The sequence below is a fragment of the Salmo trutta genome, chromosome 1, assembly GCF_901001165.1.
Source record: "Salmo trutta chromosome 1, fSalTru1.1, whole genome shotgun sequence".
NCBI classification, from domain to species: Eukaryota; Metazoa; Chordata; class Actinopteri; order Salmoniformes; family Salmonidae; genus Salmo; species Salmo trutta.
Genome location: NC_042957.1, coordinates 3517449 through 3545199, shown reverse-complemented (window position 1 = coordinate 3545199; position 27751 = coordinate 3517449). Strand labels below are relative to the sequence as shown.

Below are 27751 nucleotides of genomic sequence, written 5' to 3'. Positions count from 1 at the left end.
CAGACCCTGTTAATACCAACCAACCATCCCCGTACAATTCCAAACCACCCTGACCATGTTAATACCAAACCACCCGGACCCTGTTAATACCAAACCAAGGTGAGCTTAAAAACAACCAACCTAAAGCTATTACTGTGCCTAGCAAGCTAACGTAGCTAGCTAGTACTCCTCTCAGGTAGCTAGCTAGCTACAGTTACCCATAGCTGACTAGATATTTTTATAGCTTATTCCACTACATTTCTTCCAAAAAATGTTCAGAATGCCCCAAAATATGTTTATGAATCTAGCTATGTTTTATAGGCTCCTCACTATGAGACTAAGGACAGTAGTGGAGAAGGTGGAAAGTTTTAAGTTCCTGGGCGTACACATCACGGACAAACTGAAATGGTCCACCCACACAGACGTCGTGGTGAAGAAGGTGCAACAGCTCCTCTTCAACCTCAGGAGGCTGAAGAAATTTGTCTTGTCACCGAAAACACTCAAACTTTTACAGATGCACAATCGTGGACAGCTGCTTGTCGAACATCTCATTCCAAAATCATGGGTATACATATGGAGTTGGTTCCCTCTTTGCTGCTATCTTTCCACTCTTCTGGGAAGGCTTTCCACTAGATGTTGGAACATTGCTGCGGGGACTTGCTTCCATTCAGCCACAAGAGCGTTAATGAGGTCGGGCAACGACTTTGGGCGATTAGGCCTGGCTCGCAGTCGGCGTTCCAATTCATCCCAAAGGTGTTCGATGGGGTTGAGGTCAGGGCTCTGTGCAGGCCAGTCAAGTTCTTCAATACCGATCTCGACAAAACATTCCTATATGGACCTCGCTTTGTGCACGGGGGCATTGTCATGCTGAAACAGGAATGGGCCTTCCATAAACTGCTGCCACAAAGTTAGAAGCACAGAATTGTCTAGAATGTCATTGTATGCTGTAGCGTTAAGATTCCCTTCATTGGAACTAAGGGGCCTAGCCCGAACCATGAAAAACAGCCCCATACCATTATTCCTCCTCCACCAAACTTTACAGTTGGCACTATGCATTTGGGCAGGTAGCGTTCTCCTGCCATCCGCCAAACCTAGATTTGTCCGTTGGACTGCCAGATGGTGAAGTGTGATTCATCACTTCAGAGAACTGCTTTCCACTGCTGCAGGGTCCAATGGCGGCGAGCTTTACACCACTCCAGCCGACGCTTGGAATTGCGCATGGTGATCTTAGGCTTGTGTGCATCTGCTCTGCCTTGGAAACCTATCAGGATAAGGTAAGACCCATATGCAAACCGTGTCGAAGTAACAATGTTTATTACAGCAACAGAGGCAAAGCTACAGGACGACAGGCAGGTCAGGCAGAGGTTGAAAATCCAGATAGGGGCAAAGGTACAGGATGGCAGGCAGAGTGGTCAGGCGTGCGGGTTCAGGGTCAGGAAAAAAAGAGAGAGTTGGAAAAGACAGGAGCTGACAGGACAAATGCTGGTAAGCTTGACAAACAAGGCAAACTGGCAACAGACAAACAGAAAACAAAGGTATAAGTACACGGGATCGTGGGGAAGATGGGCGAGACAAGCACAAAGACAGGTGAAACAGATCAGGGTGTGACAGAAACCCATTTTATGAAGCTCCCGACGAACAGTTCCTGTGCTGACGTTGCTTCCAGAGGCAGTTTGGAACTCGGTAGTGAGTGTTGCAAACGAGGACAGACGATTTTATCGCGCTACGAGCTTCATAACTCGGCAGTCCCGTTCTGTGAGCTTGTGTGGTCTACCACTTCGTGGCTGAGCCGATGTTGCTCCTAGACTGCTTTGCTTTATCTTGGAACTGCTTTGCTTTACCTTGGCCAGGTCGCAGTTGCAAATGAGAACTTGTTCTCAACTAGCCTACCTGGTTAAATAAAGGTGAAATAAAAAATACAAAATAAAATTGGAAACAGGATGCACCTGAGCTCAATTTCGAGTTTCATAGCAAAGGATCTGAATACTTAGAAAAATAAGGTATTTCTGTAAAAAAAAAAAAACATAAATTTGCAAGAATTTCAATAACCTGTTTTAGCTTTGTCATTATGAGGTTATTGTGTGTAGATTGTTGAGGAAAAAACAAATGTAATCAATTTTAGAATAAGGTTGTAACGTAACAAAATGTGGAAAAATCTAATTCTTGAATACCTACATCAAAAATTCTAACTTATTTGATATTTGGAGAATCTCCAATCTTACGGGTAGGGAATACTCATTTCACTCTCATGTTCACAATGTTTATACCCGAATTAACTACTTTTTGGTTGATGCAAAATGACTCCCTTATACCTGTAATGTGAAGTATCATGATATTATCATTTCTGACCACCGTCACGTCACCTTTTTCCCTGAGATTGGGTGACATCGTATCAAGCGAGAGGGTCTAGAGGTTTTAATCCTCAACTCCTCACAGAACCAACATTCTGTGAACATCCTAAAGACCAAATTGTATTTTCTTTGATACCAACAACAACCACAGAATGAGACTTCCTCAGCAGTATTGGGGGAAACACTGAAGGCTTATTTGAGAGGCTGTATCATGTCCTTTCAGGCTGCCAGGAGAAGGCAAAGCAGAGAAAATGTTGTAGAATTGGAGGGACAAATTCATTTACTGGATAGGGAGAATGCTAGTCATCCATCTATGGAGAAACATTAAAAAAATAACATCTTCAAAATTTGAATATAATCGGATTCTCTCAGCTAAAATTTCAAAATCTTTTCTCTATAACAAGCACAAATATTTTTGGTTTGGTGACAAACCCGCACAATTACTTGCCAGACAACTTAAAAAAACTGAGAATGACCGAACGATTCACAAAGTTAAATCTGTATCTGGGTAATTACTCTCTTCCCCTAAGGACATCAATGCCTGATTCCATATCTCTCCTCAATACAGACCAAAATATCTTAGCAAAAACTCTGGCTAACAGGCTTAGCACTTTAGTGGGCAAATTGGTAGATTCAGACCCGACTGGCTTTATCCCTAACAGAAACACATTTTTCAATGTTAGGCACCACTTCAACATTATGTATTCTCAGAGGTTACCCAACGTGGACCTTGTCGTTATTTACATTTACGTCATTTAGCAGACGCTCTTATCCAGAGCAACTACAGTAGTGACATGCATACATTTCATACAATGCATTTTTTTGTACTGGCCCCCCGTGGGAATCGAACCCACAACCCTGGCGTTGCCACACACCATGCTGGCGTTGCAAACACCATGCTCTACCAACTGAGCCATGTCTCTGACACCAAAAAGGCCTTTTGACCAAGCTATCTATTTAAGGTCCTACAGAAATGTTATATTGGAGACGGGGTTTATAAAATGGATCCAGCTTCGAAATAGAAACTACTGTGGGAGAATACTAACCAATCATTAGCGCCCCGATTTAACCTTTATAGAGGGACAATAAGTAAGGCTTCCCATAAGTAACTTTTTTTTCAGATAGTCTCTAATCTGTAGTTATGTTAAGAAAAAATCTTCCTACATTGGAAATGCTAAACTTTCCATGTTTGACGGATGCATCAAAATTGGTCCCACCTCAGGCAAACTGATATTATCGTCTATATGACGCTTTTCTGCCCTTTCTGTCTGTTTACCTGTCCTTGTTCTGTATATCTTATTTTGTATTATTTATTTTGTACCGATAACTCTGGGTCTTTTGTATCTGTTTGCTCTTTTTATGTTTATATAAGAATTGCATACTTGTCTTTTCTATAAAGTACATAAACCCCATTCTTGTTGTGAGTTCAATCAAAAATATTTGAGCAGAATGTTTACAAATTACTATAAAAAATAAAAAAGCTGAAATGTCTTGAGGCCCAAAATATTAATCTCTTATGTTATGATAAGCCTAACTAAGTTCAGGAGTAAAAATGTGCTTACCAAGGTCACATAATAAGTTGCCGGACTCTGTGTGGCAATAACAGTGTTTATAACATGATTTTTAAAATGACTACCCACCTCTGTACCCCACACACATACAATTATCTGCAAGGTCCCTCAGTCGAGCAGTGAATGTCAAGCACAGATTCAACCACAAAGACCAGGGAGGTTTCCAATGTCTCACAAAGAAGGGCACCTATTGTAGATTGGTAAAATTAAACAAAAAAACAAAATAAACAAACAAATGTCAAATATCCCTGGGAGCATGGTGATATTATTATTAATTTCACTTTGATCACAACAAAGATATGTAGGTTTCCACTCTACATTACCCCACTATATAGATAATGTACGGCTAACAAGGAAGAGGTGCGAGGAAGGAATAAACAAGGAAAAATACATTTTAACTGTGTCGTAAACACCACAAACATTAACAACCACTCACACAGGAAGCTCAGTGATTGGATTGTCTCAGCACAGCCAGAGGGTCGCCACGGCAGCCAGCAGGCTGTAGATTTATAGGAAGTAACGTCCTGGTTGTTTACGTCATTCACATTAGTCAACAAGCTCAATCAAAAACCAGTCAAATTGAAATGGTGAAAGAGCTGACCCGGACACTGGAAATTAATAGATTGATTTTGACTACATCACTTCTGCTGATCACCCTAGCCTTTCTAATGGTACCGGCCTGAGTCAGCCAAACTGAAACATTCAAATCAAATCAAATTTTATTTTGTCACATACACATGGTTAGCAGGTGTTATGCAAGTGTAGCGAAATGCTTGTGCTTCTAGTTCCGACCATTGCAGTAATATCTAACAAGTAATCTACCAATTCCACAACAACTACCTTGTACACACAAGTGGAAAGGAATTAATACGAATATGTCCATATAAATATATAAATGAGTGATGGCCCGAACGGCATAGGCAAAGATGCAGTAGATGGTATAGAGTAACAGTATTACATATGAGATGAGTATTGTAGAGTATGAAAACATATAAAGCGCATTGTTTTAAGGGGCTAGTGATACATTACAATCAGGATGGCAAGATGCCAGTAGATGGTATAGAGTACAGTATATACATATGAGATGAGTAATGTAGGTTATGAAAACATTATATAAAGTGGCATTGTTTAAAGCGGCTAGTGATACAGCTAATTACATCAAGATGCAGTAGATGGTATGGCGTACAGTATATACATATGAGATGAATAATGTAGGTTATGTAAACATTATCTAATCATGATTCACTAGCATCAGTGTTCACCATGTACACAACCTGATAGACTACCATCACTGCTTGAATAATGTAAAAAAAAATGATGTTTTTTAAAAGAGGCACGCTTTTAATGACAGCACGCTATTAATTAAACCCCCCCCAAAAAAACGTGACACCTTGGGATAGGAATCTCGCATGACTGGCTATATAGAGTAGTGTCTTTCAAATTCAGTCATCAGCGCAATACTGAGAGGATAGAGAGCTACTGAAGCCTCAGTCGATCGGTCACAGCCCCGTCATTTTCATCCACAAGCCATATGCCAGGTAGCCTACCAGTTGAGTGTTGTGCGTCCGTAGCTGAAGGTTGCTGGTTCGAATCCCCGAGCCGACTAGGTGAAATATATGTCTATGTGCCCTTGAGCAAGGCACTTAACCCTAATTGCTCTTCTAAAGTCGCTCTGGATAAGAGGTCTGCTAACGACTAACATGTCAAAGTAATACCCCAAATGTGAAGGTTTTAGAGTTTGTGTCAGAATCCTGATTAGCCACCCTGGGTTGAGATAGAGTTGCATAAATTCACAGCAGCCAGAGAGAGAGAGGAGAGGGACCCAGACTGTCTATATGAATTAAGAGGAGAGCGCCTCGTGCCATGTCAATATTGAATGAATGGTGGTAGAAAATAAACTGCGATGGAGGACCGTTGGTGTCCCCAGGATCCTGAAGGCTACTGGCATACTGTACTACAGACCTGAGTTCAACTATTTTCAAATCTTTCAAATACTTTAAGAATGCTTTACTTCCAAGTTTTGTATTTAGCCTGCCTATAGTGCCAGATGGGTGGGGTTTGCAGTTTTACAACTATTCCATTGGTTCCATTGTAAGCTCAATAAAGCACAACTAAAGTATTTAAAATAGCATTTAAACCCAGTTCTGCACCTTATTCTATATCTACCTCATTTTAAATCTGTCTCATTCTGTATATATATATATATTATATATATTTTTTTGTACCTTTATTTAACTAGGTAAGTCAGTTAAGAACAAATTCTTATTTTCAATGACAGCCTAGGAACAGTGAGTTAACTGCCTTGTTCAGGGGCAGAACGACAGATTTGTACCTTGTCAGCTCAGGGATTTGATCTTGGCAACCTTTCGGTTACTAGTCCAATGCTCAAACCACTAGGCTACGCTACCTAATTCTGTATCTGTATCCTTCTACCTCATTCTGTATCTACCTTATTATGTATATACCTCATTCTGTATCTGCCTCATTCTGTATCTACCTAATTCTGTATATCCCTCATTCTGTATCTGCCTCTTTCTACTTCATTCTGTATCTACCTCAATCTGTATCTGCCTCATTCTGTATCTACCTCATTCTATATCTACCTCATTCTATATCTACCTCATTCTATATCTACCTCATTCTAACCCATTCTGTACCTGCCTCATTCTGTATCTGCCTCATCCAGCCTCATTCTGTATCTGGCTAATTCTGTATCTGCCTCATTCTGCATATGTCATTCTGTATCTACCTCATTCTGTAACTACCTAATTCTGTATCTGCCTCATTCTGCCTCATTCTGTATCTGCTTTATTCTACCTCATTATGTATCTACATCATTATGTATCTGCCTCGTTCAAACTCATTCTGTACTTGCTTAATTCTGCATTAATTCTGTACTTGCTTAATTCTCATTCTCTATCAACCTCATTCTGCATCTGCCTGATTCTGTATCTACCTCCTTCTTTTTCTACGTCATTCTTTATCTGCCGTATTATGTATCTGCCTCATTCTGTATCTATCTCATTCTACCTCATTCTGTATCTGACTAATTCTGTATCTGACTAATTGTGCCTCATTCTGTTTGTTCCTATTTCTGTGTCTACCTCATTCTGTATCGTCTCATTCTGCTTCATTCTGTATCTACCTCATTCTGTATCTATCTCATTCTGAATCTGCCTCCTTATACCTCCATTCTGTATCTGCCTCATTCTGTATCTACCTCATTCTATATCTACCTCATTCTAACCCATTCCGTACCTGCCTCATTCTGTATCTGCCTCATCCAGCCTCATTCTGTATCTGCCTAATTCTGTATCTGCCTCATTCTGCATATGTCATTCTGTATCTATCTCATTCTGTAACTACCTAATTCTGTATCTGCCTCATTCTGCCTCATTCCGTATCTGCTTTATTCTACCTCATTATGTATCTACATCATTATGTATCTGCCTCGTTCAAACTCATCCTGTACTTGCCTAATTCTGCATCTAACTCATTCTGTATCTACCTAATTCTGTATCTGTCTCATTCTGTATCTACCTCATTCTGTATCTACCTCATTCTGTATCTGCCTGATTCTATATCTACCTCATTCTTTATCTACGTCATTCTTTATCTGGCTCATTTTGTATCTGCCTCATATTGTATCTGCCTCATTCTGTATCTGCCTCATTCTGTATCTGCCTCATTCCGTATATGCCTCATTATGAATCTGCCTCATTCTGTATCTGACTAATTCTGTATCTGACTAATTGTGCCTCATTCTGTTTGTTCCTATTTCTGTGTCTACCTCATTCTGTATCGTCTCATTCTGCCTCATTCTGTATCTGACTAATTCTGTATCTGACTAATTGTGCCTCATTCTGTTTGTTCCTATTTCTGTGTCTACCTCATTCTGTATCGTCTCATTCTGCCTAATTCTGTATCTACCTCATTCTACCTCATTCTGTATCTACCTCATTCTGAATCTGCCTCATTATACTTAATTCTGTATCTGCCTCATTCCACCGTATTCTGTATCTGCCCCATTCTACCTCATTCTGTATCTAACTCATTCTACCTCCTCATATATCTACCTCATTCTGTATCTACCAAATTAGGGACCTACCTCATTCTGTATCTGCCTCATTTTACCTCATTCTGTATCTGCCTCATTCTACCTCCTGTATTTGCCTCATTCGCCCTCATTCTGTATCTGCATCATTCTACCTCATTCTGTATCTATCTCATTCTGTATCTGTCTAATTCTGTATCTACCTCATTCTGTATCTACCTCGTTGCGTATCTGCTTCATTCTGAATCTACCTCATTGTGTATCTGCCTCATTCTACCTCATTCTGTATCTACCTCATTCTGTATCTACTTAATTCTATATCTAACTCATTCTGTATCTACCTCATTCTGTATCATCTCATTCCGCCTCACTCTATCTACCTCATTCTGTATCTGCCTCATTCTACTTCATTCTTTATCTACCTTTCTCTATCTGCCTCATTCTATATCTGCCTCATTTTACCTCATTCTGTATCTGCCTCATTCTACCTCCTGTATTTGCCTCATTCACCCTCATTCTGTATCTGCATCATTCTACCTCCTGTATTTGCCTCATTCTACCTCATTCTGTATCTGCATCATTCTACCTCATTCTGTATCTATCTCATTCTGTATCTGTCTAATTCTGTATCTACCTCGTTGCGTATCTGCTTCATTCTGAATCTACCTCATTGTGTATCTGCCTCCTTCTACCTCATTCTGTATCTACCTCGTTGCGTATCTGCTTCATTCTGTATCTACCTCATTGTGTATCTGCCTCATTCTACCTCATTCTGTATCTACCTCGTTGCATATCTGCCTCATTCTGTATCTGCCTCATTCTGTATCTGCCTCATTTTGTATCTGCCTCATTCTGTATCTTCATGCAGAAATGCAACAACATCACAAAGAGGCAGAGAGAGAAAGCATTGTCTAAATACCCTAGTTAGAACTGGGCGGACCACCCACTGTATTTTATTGGTTAGTTAGCTAGCTGTTCTTGAAGCAGGCAAGACTAGCTTAGGGGTTTTTGTTGATTTATTATTTCCTTGGGTCCAGCTCAGCCCCCCCCCCCCCGACCCCCCGACCCCCCCATTACCGTGTGTTTGAAAAATAAACCTAAAGTGTTTGACGGTAGGTTTAGGTTGTCTGTTGTTTTAATTCTCACTGTTCCTTTTCACTGTTATGATTTGCATGAGATATGTTACGGGTCTCGTTTCCATCCCCCCCTAGACTGCAGGGCAAAAGAGGTTCGTAACAGGTAGGGTAAGGGTTACCTTGGTTGGAGCTGTTGGTGGGCAATGGTAAGGGTTGGGGTTAGGGGTCAGGGTTAGTGTAAATGTACCTTGGTTGGAGCTGTTGGACAGGAAGCGGTCAGACTTCTTGAGGGTTCTGAAGTGGACCCTCTTGCTGGCCTGACTCTCTCCGTACAGACCAATGGACTGGACCTGGATAATATAGTCCGTCTCCTCGTCCAGATCCCACAGAACACAGGCCTTGCTGGTGGTGTTCACCTCCCGGATGAAGCGCTGGGTGTGGCCCTGCTGTCTCTGAAATACAGGACAGAGATATAGAGTATTCATATAAATCAAATCCAATTTTTTTATGTCACATGCTAGGTAAACAACAGGTGTAGACTAACAGTGAAATGCTGACTGACTGGTCCTTTTACAAGATAAAGGATAAAAAAAGATACAGGAAAACAACAGTAATAGTGACATGAGGAATAAATACACAGTGAATAACAAATAACAATAACAAGTGAAAATAACGTGACTATATATAGGGAGTACCAGTACCGAATCGATGTGCAGGGGAACGAGGTAATAACATGGTTATATACAGGGAGTACCAGGTAATAACATGGTTATATACAGGGAGTACCAGGTAATAACATGGTTATATACAGGGAGTACCAGGTAATAACATGGCTATATACAGGAAGTACCAGGTAATAACATGGCTATATACAGGGAGTACCAGGTAATAACATGGCTATATACAGGGAGTACCAGGTAATAACATGGCTATATACAGGAAGTACCAGGTAATAGCATGGCTATACACAGGAAGTACCAGGTAATAACATGGTTACATACAGGGAGTACCAGGTAATAACATGACTATATACAGGAGTACCAGGTAATAACATGGCTATATACAGGAAGTACCAGTTAATAACATGGCTATATATAGGGAGTACCAGGTAATAACATGGCTATATACAGGAAGTACCAGTTATGAGTCAATGTGCAGGGGTACGAGGTAATAACATGGCTATATACAGGGAGTATGAGGTAATAACATGGCTATATACAGGGTACCAGTACCGATTCCATGTGCAGGGGTACGAGGTAATTGAGGTAGCTATGTACATATAGGAAGGGATAAAGTGACTAGGCAGCAGGATAGATAATAGACTGAGCTGTAGCAGCAGCGTATGTGATGAGTGTGAAAATCTGTCTGTGTGTGGGTGTGTATGTGTGAGTGGCTTGTAGTGTGTATGTGTGTTGGGGTGTCAGTGTAAGTATTGTGAGTGTGTGGGTAGAGTCTAGTGTGTGCATAGAGTCAGTGCAAGACAGTTAGTTCAAAAGGGTCAATGCAGTAGTCCGGGTAGCTATTTAGCAGCCTTGTTTAGCTGTTCAGTGTCCTGCTGGTTCCAGACTTGGTGCACTTGTACCGTTTGCCGTGTTGTAGCAGAGAGAACTGTCTATTGCTTGGGTGGCTGGTGTTTTTGACCATTTCTTTGCCCTTCCTCTGACACCACCTGGTATAGAGGTCTTCGATGGCAGGGAGCTTGGCCCCAATGATGCACTTGGGCCGTGCTCACCACCCTCTGTAGCGCCCTGCGGTCTGGGTTCCTTGCAGTTGTCATACCAAGCGGTGATGCAGCCAGTCCAGATACTCTCAGTGGTGCAGCTGTAGAACTTTTTGAAGATCTGAAGGCCCATATCAAATATTTCAGCCTCCTGAGGGGGAAGAGGTAATGTCGTGCACTCTTCACAATTGTGTGGGTATGTGTGGACCATGTTAATTCCTTAGTGATGTGGACGCCAAGGAACTTGAAGATCTCGACCTGGTCTACAATCTTGTCCCTGACATCCTTGGAGAGCTCTTTGGTCTTAGTCTTGGTGGAGAGTTTGGAATCTGATTGATTGATTGCTTCTGTGGACAGGTGTCTTTTATACAGGTAACAAGCTGAGATTAGGAGGACTCCCTTTAAGAGTGTGCTCCTAATCTCAACTCGTTACCTGTATAAAAGACACCTGGTAGCCAGAATCTTTCTGATTGAGGGGATCAAATACTTATTTCCCTCATTAAAATACAAATCATTTTATAACATTTTTGACATGCGTTTTTCTGGATTGTTTTGTTGTTATTCTGTCTCTCACTGTTCAAATAAACCTACCATTAAAATTATACACTGATCATTTCTTTGTCAGTGGGCAAACGTACAAAATCAGCAGGGGATCATACTTTTTCCCTCACTGTAGAACCTTTAAGGTTGCAGTGACCATCCATAACCTGAGTGGAAACCAGATTGCATACCAGAGAGATACTATAGATATCAAGAAAGATAATCAGTTGACTATTGACAAGTTTTTCCAACACTTTTGATAAATGGCAAAATAGAAATTAGCCTATAACTGTTAGGATCTGCTTGATCTCCCCCTTTAAATAAAGTATGCAGGAATGTTGATGAGGAATGATGAGGAAATGTTGGACGGGCAAGGAGAGCTCAGAGAGCTCATATTCGACAGAGGGGACCAAGCGGGTCTATGACAAATCAGGACAGGTCGTTTCACTGAGCAGCCATTACGAACACAAGCTGTAAAACAGTGATCACTAAGGTCATTACAGAAAACACCAGACTGACACCTATCAGGATTATTTGTGAGGATAACATCAAGGAGAGTAGCCTTTTCTGGGTGTTTGGAGTCATACCTTGTGGGATTGGTAATAATCTGAGAAAGATTTAGGGAGTCCCATTGCTTTAAGACTTGATCAGGTGTTTTACCATGTCCCAGTTTAGATCACCTAGCAGGACAAATTCAGACTTAGCGTAAGGGGCCAGGAGAGAGCTAAGGGCAGGTAGGGTACAGGCCGGTGCTGATGGTGGACGATAACACCCAGCAACAATCAACAAAGAGCTATTTGAAAGTTTAATGCTTATAACCAGCAAATGAAATTGTTTGGGGACAGACTTGGTGGAGACAACCAAGCACCGAAGGTGTTCCTTGGTAAAGATTGCCACTTCGGTAAACTCTGTCTTACCGAAAAAGGTTACATACCAGAAAGGTTAACATCAGTGTTCAAAACACTATTTCTTAACCATGTCTTAGTAATGACCAACACATCTGGATTGGAGCTGTTAACCCACACTTTCAATATATACATTTTCGGTAATAAGCTTCTAGTGTTAACGTGCAGAAAACACAGGCTTTTACGAAAGCAGAAATCATTGAAGCGGATATCAGAGTACAAGTCAGAATTGGGGCTAGCAAAGGTAGCTGGGCCAGTGTGTACATGCACATTTCCAGATATCATCAGCAGTAATACAATCAAGGCACGGCAGAGAACGGGGAGCGCTCTGAGGTGTTGATTTATGACATCTGAATGTGCAACAGATGGCAACAAGATCTTATTGTACAGCAATTTCATCAGGTAGCATGAAAACAAAGCCGGCGAGAGGTGGTTAGAATAGGATGGGAGGCCAATAGTCTTGTGTAACCAATAGAGAGTCAGAGTCCCAAGTGTGGGAACAAACATAGTCTGCCCCATGGTTGGGTAAACAAGCAAGTTCATAGTCCACAAACCACGCAGGAGTCATGATAAAAAAGCATAAAGCACAAGAAAAAATATATAACGACTTGGGGCTAGCCATTGTAAGTTCAGAGTCACTTGCCCCAACAGTGCGTGTGTGCTGGAGATGAGCGGAAGCTCGGGAGAGAAGGGGGAGTGTGGCGGGGTACCTGTACCAGACAGGGCAGACGGTGAACAGATCGGCAGGTGGAATCCAAGCAGCAGTGCAGCAGGCAACGAGAGTAGGTGTCACACCCACTTGGGAGAAGCTTTTTCGGGAGCCAGATTCCTTGTAGAAAATCACAGCTAGCTAACTAACGTAGATAGCAAGTCTCTTTCCACCGTTTTTTTCCCATATGGAAAAGGAGGTTGTTAACTAACTATATCTCTTCAGTTTCGGCTAATGGTCCAAACAAAGTTTTCTTGTGGCTGTTGTAATTTGGAGATTGCGTGGAGGATTTCTTCTGATGTGATCAATATTGTGTCTTATTGAGGTAATTTACAATTGAAGTGTCCTGGCTGAATATCAGTTCAAAATAGAGATGAATCGAGGACTTACTATATTGTAATGACCTCTGCACAGATGGAGGGGGCTTCAAAGGCCTCTATTTGGGTGGGGGAGACTGTGAAACTCTCCTGCCATTGTTGGGCTTAATGGCTTTGACCCTTCCCATTTCACACCTCAGTGCTAATTGATCTGATCTGTTCTGCCCTAGCAAGCTTGGTAGCCTTAACTTAGAATTCAGTCTTTATAAAGTAAAACATATCATTGTAAGTTATTTTTCTTCTTGGCTTAGAAGTAGCTTCAGACTAAATATTACTCACTCAGTTCCAGGTTGGATGGTGTTTTCACATTTCTTGTTCTTCTTTTGCTGGTCGTTGGTTTGCCAGAGCATTTGCTGTATAGACCAAAGTCCTGGAAGCCGCCTGTCATTGTCAGGCAAATTACCGACTTGCCAAAACTATCATTTGTTAACAAGAAATGTGTGGAGTGGTTGAAAAACGAGTGTTAATGACTCCAACCTACAGTTGTAGAGGGAAGTTTACATACACTTAGGTTGGAGTCATTAAAACTTGTTTTTCAACCACTCCACAAATGTATCGTTAACAAACTATAGTTTTGCCAAGTCGGTTAGGACATCTACTTTGTGCATGACACAAATCATTTTTCCAACAATTGTTTACAGACAAATTATTTCACATATAATTCACTGTATCTCAATTTCAGTGGGTCAGAAGTTTACATACACTAAGTTGTCTGTGCCTTTAAACAGCTTGGAAAATTCCAGAAGATTATGTCATGGCTTTAGAAGCTTCTGATAGGCTAATTGACATAATTTGAGTCAATTGGAGGTGTATCTGTGGATGTATTTCAAGGCCTACCTTCAAACTTAGTGCCTCTTTGCTTGACATCATGGGAAAATCAAAAGAAATAAGCCAAGACCTAATTGTAGACCTCCACAAGTCTGGTTCATCCTTGGGAGCAATTTCCAAATGCCTGAAGGTACCACGTTCATCTGTACAAACAATAGTACGCAAGTATAAACACCATGGGACCACGCAGCCATCATACCGCTCAGGAAGGAGACGCGTTCTGTCTCCTAGAGATGAACCTACTTTGGTGCGAAAAGTGCAAATCAATCCCAGAACACCTTGTAAAGATGCTGGAGGAAACAGGTACAAAAGTATCTATATCCACAGCAAAACGAGTCCTATATCAACATAACCTGAAAGGCCGCTTAACAAGGAAGATGCCACTGCTCCAAAACCGCCATAAAAAGCTAGATACGGTTTTGCAACTACACATGGGAAAAGATCGTACTTTTTCGTGAAATATCCTCTCGTCTGGCCATAATGACCATCGTTATGTTTGGAGGAAAAAGTGGGAGGCTTGCAAGCTGAAGAACACCATCCCAACCGTGAAGCAGGGGGTGGCAGCATCATGTTGTGGGGGTGCTTTGCTGCAGTAAGTACTGATGCACTTCACAAGTAGATGGCATCATGAGGAAGAAAAATTATGTGGATATTTTGAAGTAACATCTCAAGACATCAGTCAGGAAGTTAAAGCTTGGTCGTAAATCGGTCTTCCAAAATGACAAGACCCCAGCATACTTCCAAAGTGTTGTGGCTAAATGGCTTAAGGACAACAAAGTCAAGGCATTGGAGTGGTCATCACAAAGCCCTGACCTCATCCTATAGAACATTTGTGGGCAGAACTGAAAAGGCGTGTGCGAGCAAGGAGACCTACAAACCTGACTCAGGTACACCAGCTCTGTCAGGAGGAATGGGCCAAAATTCACCCAACTTATGTGGGAAGCTTATGGAGGCTACCCGAAACATTTGACCCAAATTAAACAATTTAAAGGCAATGCTACCAATACTAATTGAGTGTATGTAAACTTCTGACCCACTGAGAATGTGATGAAAGAAATAAAAGCTGAAATAAATCATTCTCTACTATTATTCTGACATTTCACATTCTTAAACTAAAGTGGTGATCCTAACTGACCTAAGACAAGGACTTTTTACTGGGATTACATGTCAGGAATTGTGAAAAACTGAGTTGAAATGTATTTGGCTAAGGTGTATGTAAACTTCCGACTTCAACTGTAATTCATTGGAATTCTAGAAAACCTAAACAGAGAGGCTGTTATATCCATTTAAAAAATCAGCATCAGAATAGTTTCACTATTCTAAAAGAGATGGTAAGTGGCTCTATAACAAAAGCTATTAAAAGAGGCGATACAGGACAACCTTGTCTGGTTCCAGGCTTTAACGAAAATGACTGATTTAATGCCGTTTGTATTAGACAGATGGTGAGTTGTATAAGGGCCAGTTTCCTGGACACATATAAGCCTAGTCCTGAACTAAAAAGTGGAGAATGCTTTTTGTCCAGGACTAGGAACATCTGTGTCTGGGAAACTGGCCCTAAAGGGCTCTACACGACTGAGCGTCGCATATGGTCCGTTCCAGAAATTCAGCCACACAAAAATACGCAGAACTACGCAGAGAGCGACGCAAACAGACCTCCGTCACTCCGTTTAGTAGTATGTAGAGCAATTTATTTTACACCTGCTACGTTAGATCAGGTTGGAACTAAAACTAGATGTATCCAAGTTACAAACTCACATGCTACATAATTCATTGGAAGTCCATAAAGTGAAACAGGTATGAGGGTTTTATTTTCCTAGTATGCACAGAGAGCGTGAATAGAGATCAGTTCATAGGTAGTTCCACTATTCTAAGCATTCTAAGCATTCTAAGATTCTAAGCATTCTCAAAGCTATTCAACCCGAAAATTGCTCTCTGGCAGCTGTGGATATTCACCCTGGAACCGTATATAAACATGTGAGCTTTATTTAAGATTCTTAGTTTGGGAGGCCTTTGGGGGGGAGTCGAACTTTCCTTCATGGTCATTTATATTAGCATGTGAACCAAGCCTTTTGGTAATGCTGAGAAAACCAAACAGTGTAAAATTGAAGGCCAGGCTTACAGACATCTTTATTCACCATATCATCAGACTTTGTTGGAGCATCTGCTAACTGCCTAAACAGGCTACAATATGTCCAGAACTGTGCTTCACATGTCCTCACCCACACCTCCTCCCCCTGCGAGCACATCACTCCAGTGCTGTTCAACGCCAATGGCTCCCCATAGTTCATGCATCGAGTACAAATCTTGGTACACACCTACAAGCTATCCAGAACTCTGGACCAAGTACCTGTCTGACCCATTCTACCTACCAAGCTATCAACAACTCTGGACCCAAGTACTGTCTGCCTCTCCTACCAAGCTATCAACAACTCTGGACCCAAGTACCTGTCTGTCCTCATCCTACCTACCAAGCTATCCACAACTCTGGACCCAAGTACCTGTCTGACCTCATTCTACCTACCAAGCTCTATCCAACAACTCTGGACCCAAGTACTGTCTGTCCTCATCCTACCTACCAAGCTCTATCAACCAACTCTGGACCCACCTACTGTCTGTCTCACCTACTTACCAAGCTCTATCAACAACTCGGACCAAGTACCTGTCTGACCTCATTCTACCTCCTGCTCCACACGCCACACATCGCACCTCCAGGTCTGTCTCCCTTCAGCAGCCCGCAGCTGACTAAAAACTATGGGTGACAGGGCTTTCAGTTACGCGGCTCTCGTTCTCATGTCCTGTGAGTATTATATTATTAAGCACGGTATCAGTATCCCCCCTAACAATCAGATATTAGCAAGGTATCAGATCCCCCAACACATCAGATATTTAGTACGGTATCAGTATCCCCCCTAACACATCAGATATTTAGTACGGTATCAGTATCCCCCTAACTCATCAGATATTTAGTACGGTATCAGTATCCCCCCTAACACATCAGATATTTAGTACGGTATCAGTATCCCCCTAACACATCAGATATTTAGCACGGTATCAGTCTCCCCCCTAACACATCAGATATTTCGTACGTATCAGTATCCCCCCCTAACACATCAGATATTTAGTACGGTATCAGTATCCCCCCCTAACACATCAGATATTTAGTACGGTATCAGTATCCCCCCTAACACATCAGATATTTAGTACGGTATCAGTATCCCCCCTAACACATCAGATATTTAGTACGGTATCAGTATCCCCCCCTAACACATCAGATATTTAGTACGGTATCAGTACCCCCCCCTAACACATCAGATATTTAGCACGGTATCAGTATCCCCCCTAACACATCAGATATTTAGTACGGTATCAGTATCCCCCCTAACACATCAGATATTTAGCACGGTATCAGTATCCCCCCTAACACATCAGATATTTAGTACGGTATCAGTACCCCCCCCTAACACATCAGATATTTAGTACGGTATCAGTATCCCCCCTAACACATCAGATATTTAGCACGGTATCAGTATCCCCCCCTAACACATCAGATATTTAGTACGGTATCAGTACCCCCACCTAACACATCAGATATTTAGCACGGTATCAGTATCCCCCCCCTAACACATCAGATATTTAGCACGGTATCAGTATCCCCCCCTAACACATCAGATATTTAGCACGGTATCAGTATCCCCCCTAACACATCAGATATTTAGTACGGGATCAGTATCCCCCCCTAACACATCAGATATTTAGTACGGTATCAGTATCCCCCCCTAACACATCAGATATTTAGTACGGTATCAGTATCCCCCCCTAACACATCAGATATTTAGTACGGTATCAGTATCCCCCCTAACACATCAGATATTTAGTACGGTATCAGTATCCCCCTAACACATCAGATATTTAGTACGGTATCAGTATCCCCCCTAACACATCAATATTTAGTACGGTATCAGTATCCCCCTAACACATCAGATATTTAGTACGGTATCAGTATCCCCCCTAACACATCAGATATTTAGTACGGTATCAGTATCCCCCCTAACACATCAGATATTTAGTACGGATCAGTATCCCCCCCAACACATCAGATATTTAGTACGGTATCAGTATCCCCCTAAACATCAGATATTTAGTACGGTATCAGTATCCCCCCCCAACAATCAGATATTTAGTACGGTATCAGTATCCCCCCCTAACACATCAGATATTTAGTACGGTATCAGTATCCCCCCTAACACATCAGATATTTAGCACGGTATCAGTATCCCCCCTAACACATCAGATATTTAGTACGGTATCAGTATCCCCCCTAACACATCAGATATTTAGTACGGTATCAGTATCCCCCCCTAACACATCAGATATTTAGTACATTATCAGTATCCCCCCTAACACATCAGATATTTAGTACGGTATCAGTATCCCCCCCTAACACATCAGATATTTAGCACGGTATCAGTATCCCCCCCTAACACATCAGATATTTAGTACGGTTTCAGTATCCCCCCCTAACACATCAGATATTTAGTACGGTATCAGTATCCCCCCTAACACATCAGATATTTAGTACGGTATCAGTATCCCCCCTAACACATCAGATATTTAGTACGTTATCAGTATCCCCCCTAACACATCAGATATTTAATACGGTATCAGTATCCCCCCCTAACACATCAGATATTTAGCACGGTATCAGTATCCCCCCTAACACATCAGATATTTAGTACGGTATCAGTATCCCCCCTAACACATCAGATATTTAGCACGGTATCAGTATACCCGAACACATCAGATATTTAGTACGGTATCAGTATCCCCCCCTAACACATCAGATATTTAGTACGGTATCAGTATCCCCCCTAACACATCAGATATTTAGCACGGTATCAGTATCCCCCTAACACATCAGATATTTAGTACTACGGTATCCCCCCTAACACATCAGATATTTAGTACGGTATCAGTATCCCGCCCTAACACATCAGATATTTAGCACGGTATCAGTATCCCGCCTAACACATCTACAACAATAACATTTAGTGAATAAACCCCATTACAGTGTAATCCACTCAGCAGACTAACACTATACCAAGATGTAAACACACCCATTAAATGTGTATATTTTGTCAACAGGAATGTCATCTCTGGTGGACAGACTACATTACCGATACTGTAGATCTGTCATAATACAACGGCATGAGTGAGATATTATTATTATTTGGGAAAATCACCATTTCTCAGGTGTTAGTATCTTTCGAATTTCGGGAAAGTGCAGGGCCCATAGACTAGTCAACTTGCAAAGAGAGAGGGTGGAGCTCTTCGTTCTCTTCTCTTTGAAGAGAACGAAGAACCAATTACGCAATACTTTATTTCTGGGTTAACTGAGATGAACAGGAATGACAGGAGATAATTGTGGAGATAATTGAAAGGAGATAATTGTAGGTGAGTAATTAGGATACATAATAACTCTAGAACCCATCACCTGCTGTGAGATGGAGAAGCCGATGATGACGTCACCCTCAGGTACCTCCCAGGAGATGGTGGCGGAGTCGGCCCTCAGGTGCATCACAGACACGTTGACGGGAGCAGGAGGGCGGTCTGAGGAGAGAGAAAAAAAGACCATATCAGGGTCTCTCAAACTGAACGATTCAATAATTTGTATCGAAGGTGGTGAACCTTCGGCCTCCTGTGCACCACAAGAATGTGTTAGACAGCTTAGCTTCAGAATGTGTTAGACCGCTTAGCTTCAGAATGTGTTAGACTGCTTAGCTTCAGAATGTGTTAGATCGCTTAGCTTCAGAATGTGTTAGATCGCTTAGCTTCAGAATGTGTTAGATCGCTTAGCTTCAGAATGTGTTAGACAGCTTAGCTTCAGAATGTGTTAGACAGTTTAGCTTCAGAATGTGTTGACACTGACTTAGCTTACAAGTCAATGTGTTAGAAAACCGCTTAGGCTTCAGATGGGTGCGTGGGAAGAAGAACCCGCTTAGCTTCAGAATGTGTTAAACACTGCTTACTTCAGAATGTGTTAGACCCGCTTAGCTTCAGAATGTGTAAAACAAACTTAGCTTCAGAATGTGTTACCACACTGCTTAGCTTCAGAATGTGTTAGACCAGCTTAGCTTCAGAATGGTGTTAGAACCTAGCTGTAGCTTACAGAATGTGTTAACACACTGCTTAGCTTCAGAATGTGTTCGAAGAAACCGCTTAGCTTCAGAATTGTGTTAGAGTCGCTTAGCTTCAGAAAGGTGTTAAAACCGCTTAAGCTTCTAGAGCCCTTCAGGTCCTCAGGCGTGTTTACCCGAATTCAACAAAAACTCTCTAAACGGCATTCACCACACTCTATAATCCTGATGAACTATACTCTATAATCTATTCACCATACTCTATATCTATTCGCCATACTCTCTAATCTAATTAACTAAACTCTATAATCTATTCACCATACTCTATAATCTATTCACCATATTCTCTAATCTATTAACTAAACTCTATAATCTATTCACCATACTCTCTAATCTATTCACCATACTCTATAATCTATTCACCATATTCTCTAATATATTAACTAAACTCTCTAATCTACTCACCATACTCTCTAATCTATTCACCCTATTCTATAATCTATTCACCATATTCTATAATCTCTTCACCATACTCTCTAATCTATTCACCATACTCTATAATCTATTCACCATACTCTCTAATCTATTCACCAAACTCTAACCTATTCACCATACTCTATAATCTATTCACCATACTCTCTAATCTATTCACCATACTCTCTAATCTATTCACCATACTCTATAATCTATTCACCATACTCTATAATCTATTCACCATACTCTCTAATCTATTCACCATACTCTATAATCTATTCACCATACTCTATAATCTATTCACCAAACTCTAACCTATTCACCATACTCTATAATCTATTCACCAAACTCTAATCTATTCACCATACTCTATAATCTATTCACCATACTCTACAATCTATTCGCCATACTTTCTAATCTATTCACCAAACTCTAACCCATTCACTTGAATGTTTTTGTCAGTATTACTGTACTTGGAACAGGGAAAGCAAAATGCTTCTCTCCCTTTTACTCTCTTGCTGAATGTATATATCTAAATCAACACAGAATGTTCCATTAATCACACAGTACAACCCCCTCCATCCTTTTAGGAAGTGATTCTCAGCCACGTCTATTGCCCTATTGCTCCAGTCGTTACAATGTATTTACCGATGGAAGGAAAATAGTTTGTTGTGTCATCTACTTGCATTAATCCCCTGCTACTAACAAGAAGACAGTTTCCTGCCAAGAAAGCTCTCCAATCTGGCACCCAGTCTGTGTGCCATAGGGCTCTGGTCTAAAGTAGTGCACTATATAGGGAATAGGGTGCCATAAGGCTCTGGTCTAAAGTAGTGCACTGTATAGAGAATAGGGCTCTGGTCTAAAGTAGTGCACTGTATAGGGAACAGGGTGCCATAGGGCTCTCGTCTAAAGTAGTGGACTATATAGGGAATAGGGCTCTGGTCTAAAGTAGTGCACTATATAGGGAATAGGGCTCTGGTCTAAAGTAGTGCACTATATAGGGAAAGGGGCTCTGGTCTATAGTAGTGCACTATATAGAGAATAGGGTGCCATAGAGCTCTGGTCTAAAGTAGTGCACTATATAGTGAATAGGGTGTCATAGAGCTCTGGTCAAAAGTAGTGCACAATATATAGGGAATAGGGTGCCATTTCGGATGCATATCCCAGATCTAAAGCTTTAAAGCCCTCGCCCCGGGCCGTGTTCACAGCCTTACAGCCAGTTAGCTAGCATCACAACCTGCTCCAGGAGCCTATCTCTGTAAAACACACAGATACATGTCATTTATGATGTTTTGAATTGCACTTCTGCACTTCTAAGCATTTCTCCATTGTTGATTATTACAGTAACAGACCAGACAACCTCATCAGTTCACTCTCTGTGATGTGCTACCTTGCCTATTTTTTCCTCCTTACTACCTGTTTCCACCAACAACCAAGACCCACAGCCAGTCCCACCTGTGATCACACCCAGCTTCTGAAGGCAATCTCTACTGAACATTTAGATATGATTTATGATTTTTTAATATGTCAGTCCCGAGTGGCACAGTGATCTCTAAGGCACTGCATCTCAGTGCAAGAGACGCCAATACTGTCCCTGGTTCGATTCCAGGCTGTATCACATCCGGCCATGATTGGGAGTCCCAATCGCGCACAATTGGCCTAGCGTTGTCTGGATTTGCCGTCATTGTAAATAAGAATTTGTTCTTAACTGACTGGCCTAGTTAAATAAAAAATATAAATGAATTAAGTCACTTGTTGGTTTGTGTATAGAGCTCAGTTTTATACTGAAGCAGTGAGGATAAATGCCTCTCTAGATTAAAGTTTTATTGTCACACGCACAACTACAGTTAAATGCTTAACTTGCAAGCTCTTAAAGTGAAATGACACCCAGTCATTGTTTCCCAACCACAGCCTGTCCTTAAGCTGACAGACAGTCTTTAAAGAGGTGGCCAGCAATCCATTTAACGTCCCTCCTCCAGCCTTCATCCCCAGGACAACACACGACAGCACAGCATCTCTCCACTCGTTTGTTGCTCTGCGGTAATCCATCATGATTTAGCTGCTAGCTGATTCAATTAAGGAGTGGATTAAGGAGTGGAACTAAGACCAGGGAACCAAGCTGATTAGGAGTGGAACTAAGACCAGGGAACCAAGCTGATTAAGGAGTGGCACTAAGGACCAGGGAACCAAGCTGATTAAGGACTGGAACTAAGGACCAGGGAACCAAGCTGATTAAGGACTGGAACTAAGACCAGGGAACCAAGCTGATTAAGAAGTGGAACTAAGACCAGGGAACCAAGCTGATTAAGGAGTGGAACTAAAGACCAGGGAACCAAGCTGATTAAGGAGTAGAACTAAGGACCAGGGAACCAAGCTGATTAAGGTGTGGAACTAAGGACCAGGGAACCAAGCTGATTAAGGAGTGGAAGTAAGACCAGGGAACCAAGCTGATTAAGAAGTGGAACTAAGACCAGGGAACCAAGCTGATTAAGGAGTGGAACTAAAGACCAGGGAACCAAGCTGATTAAGGAGTAGAACTAAGGACCAGGGAACCAAGCTGATTAAGGTGTGGAACTAAGGACCAGGGAACCAAGCTGATTAAGGAGTGGAAGTAAGACCAGGGAACCAAGCTGATTAAGGAGTAGAACTAAGGACCAGTGAACCAAGCTGATTAAGGAGTGGAACTAAGGACCAGGGAACCAAGCTGATTAAGGAGTGGAACTAAGGACCAGGGAACCAAGCTGATTAAAGAGTAGAACTAAGACCAGGGAACCAAGCTGTTTATGGAGTGGAACTAAGGACCAGGGAACCAAGCTGATTAGGAGTAGAACTAAGACCAGGGAACCAAGCTGATTAAGAAGTGGAACTAAAACCAGGGAACCAAGCTGATTAAGGAGTGGAACTAAGACCAGGGAACCAAGCTGATTAAGGAGTGGAACTAAGACCAGGGAACCAAGCTGGATTAAGGACTGGAACTAAGACCAGGGAACCAAGCTGATTAAGAGATGGAACTAAAGACCAGGGAACCAAGCTGATTAAGGAGTGGAACTAAGACCAGGAACCAAGCTGATTAAGGAGTGGAACTAAGACCAGGGAACCAAGCTGATTAAGGACTGGAACTAAGACCAGGGAACCAAGCTGATTAAGGAGTGGAACTAAGGACCAGGGAACCAAGCTGATTAAGGACTGGAACTAAGGACCAGGGAACCAAGCTGATTATGGAGTGGAAGTGAGGACCAGGGAACCAAGCTGATTAAGGAGTGGAACTAAGGACCAGGGAACCAAGCTGAGTAAGAGGGGAACTAAGGACCAGGAACCAAGCTCATTAAGGAGTGGAACTAAGGACCAGGGAACCAAGCTATTAGGAGTGGAACTAAGACCAGGGAACCAAGCTGATTAAGGAGTGGAACTAAGGACCAGGGAACCAAGCTGATTAAGGAGTGGAACTAAGACCAGGGAACCAAGCTGATTATGGAGTAGAACTAAGACCAGGGAACCAAGCTGATTAAGGAGTAGAACTAAGACCAGGGAACCAAGCTGATTAAGGAGTGGAACTAAGACCAGGGAACCAAGCTGATTAAGGAGTGGAACTAAGACCAGGGAACCAAGCTGATTAAGGACTGGAACTAAGACCAGGGAACCAAGCTGATTAAGGACTGGAACTAAGACCAGGGAACCAAGCTGATTAAGGAGTGGAACTAAGACCAGGGAACCAAGCTGATTAAGGAGTGGAACTAAGACCAGGGAACCAAGCTGATTAAGGAGTGGAACTAAGGACCAGGGAACCAAGCTGATTAAGGACTGGAACTAAGACCAGGGAACCAAGCTGATTAAGGAGTGGAACTAAGACCAGGGAGCCGGCAATCTCAAATATAAAATGTATTTTGATTTGTTGAACACTTTTTCATTCCATATGTGTTATTTCATAGTTGTGAAGTCTTCACTATTATTCTACAATGTAGAAAATAGTAAAAAATAAAGAAAAACCCTGGAATGAGTAGGTGTGTCCAAACTTTTGACTAGTTTGACATTTGCTATCATTGTTTTCTATGTTGAGTTCACCCTTTATAGTTCATGTGGTAACAGTCATTGGTATAATTTAACTCAATCATCTAACTTTTACATTGTACTGTGACTATTTACTTGAGAATGATAATGGTTAAATGATAATGTTGAAATCCCTGTTTCAGTAGTCTCACCGACACCACGTCTGCAGCATGGATGCCACAATGTTCTGGTAAAGGAAGTCCGACCGGAATCCTGATATTTAAAATATGGTTACGGCATGGTGTTGGGAAATACCAACTCTCTGTTCACTCCAAGGGAACGACGAGTTTAAAATAGTGAAGTACAGTTATACATTGAAATGGTGTACTGTTATTGCTAAAACAATGATCGTATTTAAAAACCTAATGCGTATATCTAAACATTACACCCTACTCAGTTGTCTCTATTTGCCTGCTTGGTCATCCCTGGCAGTTAAATAGCAAATGTGTCTACTCTGGTCTTGGCACGTGCTCTCTAGCCAACAGCTCTCAGATACAGTGTGGGTAGGCTAGTCTACATGATGGCATTATTATTTGTGTTTGTCAAACTGCAGTCAAGCATCAATCATCATGTCGCCAGAATAAAACCCTCAATAATTATTGGAAAAGGAGCATCGAGATCATAATTGTGTTCTTTCACCAGCCTGTGAAGTTTATCATCATTTATTTAATCTGTAGTCTAATAAACTGCATGGTTTCCCGAGTCGTAGTGGGAGGACCACACACCATATCATCGCGCGACAGCAACATTTCTCGCATAGATCATTTTACAGAAACAAAAAGGTCCCACCATGTCGAATAAACAAATTATCTTTCGGTATTTATACAATTGTACCGTAACTACCTGTTTCCATCAGAGCTGTTGTGATTATTTTTTTATACGGTATTACTTTACTCGCATAAAATTGTTTATGGAAAAGGGGTTAGTAACACAATGTCATCACTAGCCATGCTTTACCAACTGAGCTACAGAGAAACACACTGAGTTTACAGGGAACCACACTGAGTTACAGAGAACCACACTGAGTTACAGAGAACCACACTGAGTTACAGAGAACCACACTGAGTTACAGAGAACCACACTGAGTTACAGAGAACCACACGGAGTTGCAGAGAACCACACTGAGTTACAGAGAACCACACTGAGCTACAGAGAACCACACTGAGTTACAGAGAACCACACTGAGTTGCAGAGAACCACACTGAGCTACAGAGAACCACACTGAGTTACAGAGAACCACACTGAGTTGCAGAGAACCACACTGAGCTACAGAGAACCACACTGAGTTACAGAGAACCACACTGAGTTGCAGAGAACCACACTGAGCTACAGAGAACCACACTGAGCTACAGAGAACCACACTGAGCTACAGAGAACCACACTGACTGAGTTACAGAGAACCACACTGACTGAGTTACAGAGAACCACACTGAGTTACAGAGAACCACACTGACTGAGTTACAGAGAACCACACTGAGCTGCAGAGAACCACACTGAGTTACAGAGAACCACACTGACTGAGTTACAGAGAACCACACTGACTGAGCTACAGAGAACCACACTGAGTTACAGAGAACCACACTGAGTTACAGAGAACCACACTGAGTTACAGAGAACCACACTGACTGAGTTACAGAGAACCACACTGAGTTACAGAGAACCACACTGAGTTACAGAGAACCACACGGAGTTGCAGAGAACCACACTGAGTTACAGAGAACCACACTGAGTTACAGAGAACCACACTGAGTTGCAGAGAACCACACTGACTGAGTTACAGAGAACCACACTGAGTTACAGAGAACCACACTGAGTTACAGAGAACCACACGGAGTTGCAGAGAACCACACTGAGTTACAGAGAACCACACTGAGCTACAGAGAACCACAATGAGTTACAGAGAACCACACTGAGTTACAGAGAACCACACTGAGTTACAGAGAACCACACTGAGTTGCAGAGAACCACACTGAGCTACAGAGAACCACACTGAGCTACAGAGAACCACACTGACTGAGTTACAGAGAACCACACTGACTGAGTTACAGAGAACCACACTGAGTTACAGAGAACCACACTGACTGAGTTACAGAGAACCACACTGAGCTGCAGAGAACCACACTGAGTTACAGAGAACCACACTGACTGAGTTACAGAGAACCACACTGACTGAGCTACAGAGAACCACACTGAGTTACAGAGAACCACACTGAGTTACAGAGAACCACACTGAGCTACAGAGAACCACACTGAGTTACAGAGAACCACACTGAGTTACAGAGAACCACACTGAGTTACAGAGAACCACACTGAGCTACAGAGAACCACACTGAGCTACAGAGAACCACACTGACTGAGTTACAGAGAACCACACTGAGTTAGAGAACCACACTGAGTTACAGAGAACCACACTGAGTTACAGAGAACCACACTGAGCTACAGAGAACCCCACGGAGCTAAAGAGAACCACACTGAGCTACAGAGAACCACACTGAGTTACAGAGAACCACACTGACTTACAGAGAACCACACTGAGTTACAGAGAACCACACTGAGCTACAGAGAACCACACTGAGTTACAGAGAACCACACTGAGTTACAGAGAACCACACTGAGTTACAGAGAACCACACTGAGCTACAGAGAACCACACTGAGCTACAGAGAACCACACTGACTGAGTTACAGAGAACCACACTGAGTTACAGAGAACCACACTGAGTTACAGAGAACCACACTGAATGAGTTACAGAGAACCACACTGAGTTACAGGGAACCACACTGAGCTACAGAGAACCACACTGAGTTACAGAGAAACACACTGACTGAGCTACAGAGAACCACACTGAGTTACAGGGAACCACACTGAGCTACAGAGAACCACACTGAGTTACAGAGAACCACACTGACTGAGCTACAGAGAACCACACTGAGTTACAGAGAACCACACTGAGTTACAGAGAACCACACTGAGCTACAGAGAACCAC

General features: G+C 42.0%; 1 protein-coding gene across 1 annotated transcript in view; it reads right to left on the bottom strand.

Annotated features, from left to right (window-relative positions):
* Nucleotides 1–27751, bottom strand: part of LOC115149611 (fibronectin type III domain-containing protein 4) — a 68123-nt gene that overhangs the window by 21208 nt on the left and 19164 nt on the right. Inside the window, exons 2-3 of the mRNA XM_029692590.1 lie at nucleotides 19602–19717; nucleotides 9279–9483 (exon numbers count right to left, since the gene is read on the bottom strand). Coding sequence (XP_029548450.1) covers nucleotides 9279–9483; nucleotides 19602–19717 — 321 coding nt within the window. The remainder of the gene's footprint in view (nucleotides 1–9278; nucleotides 9484–19601; nucleotides 19718–27751) is intronic.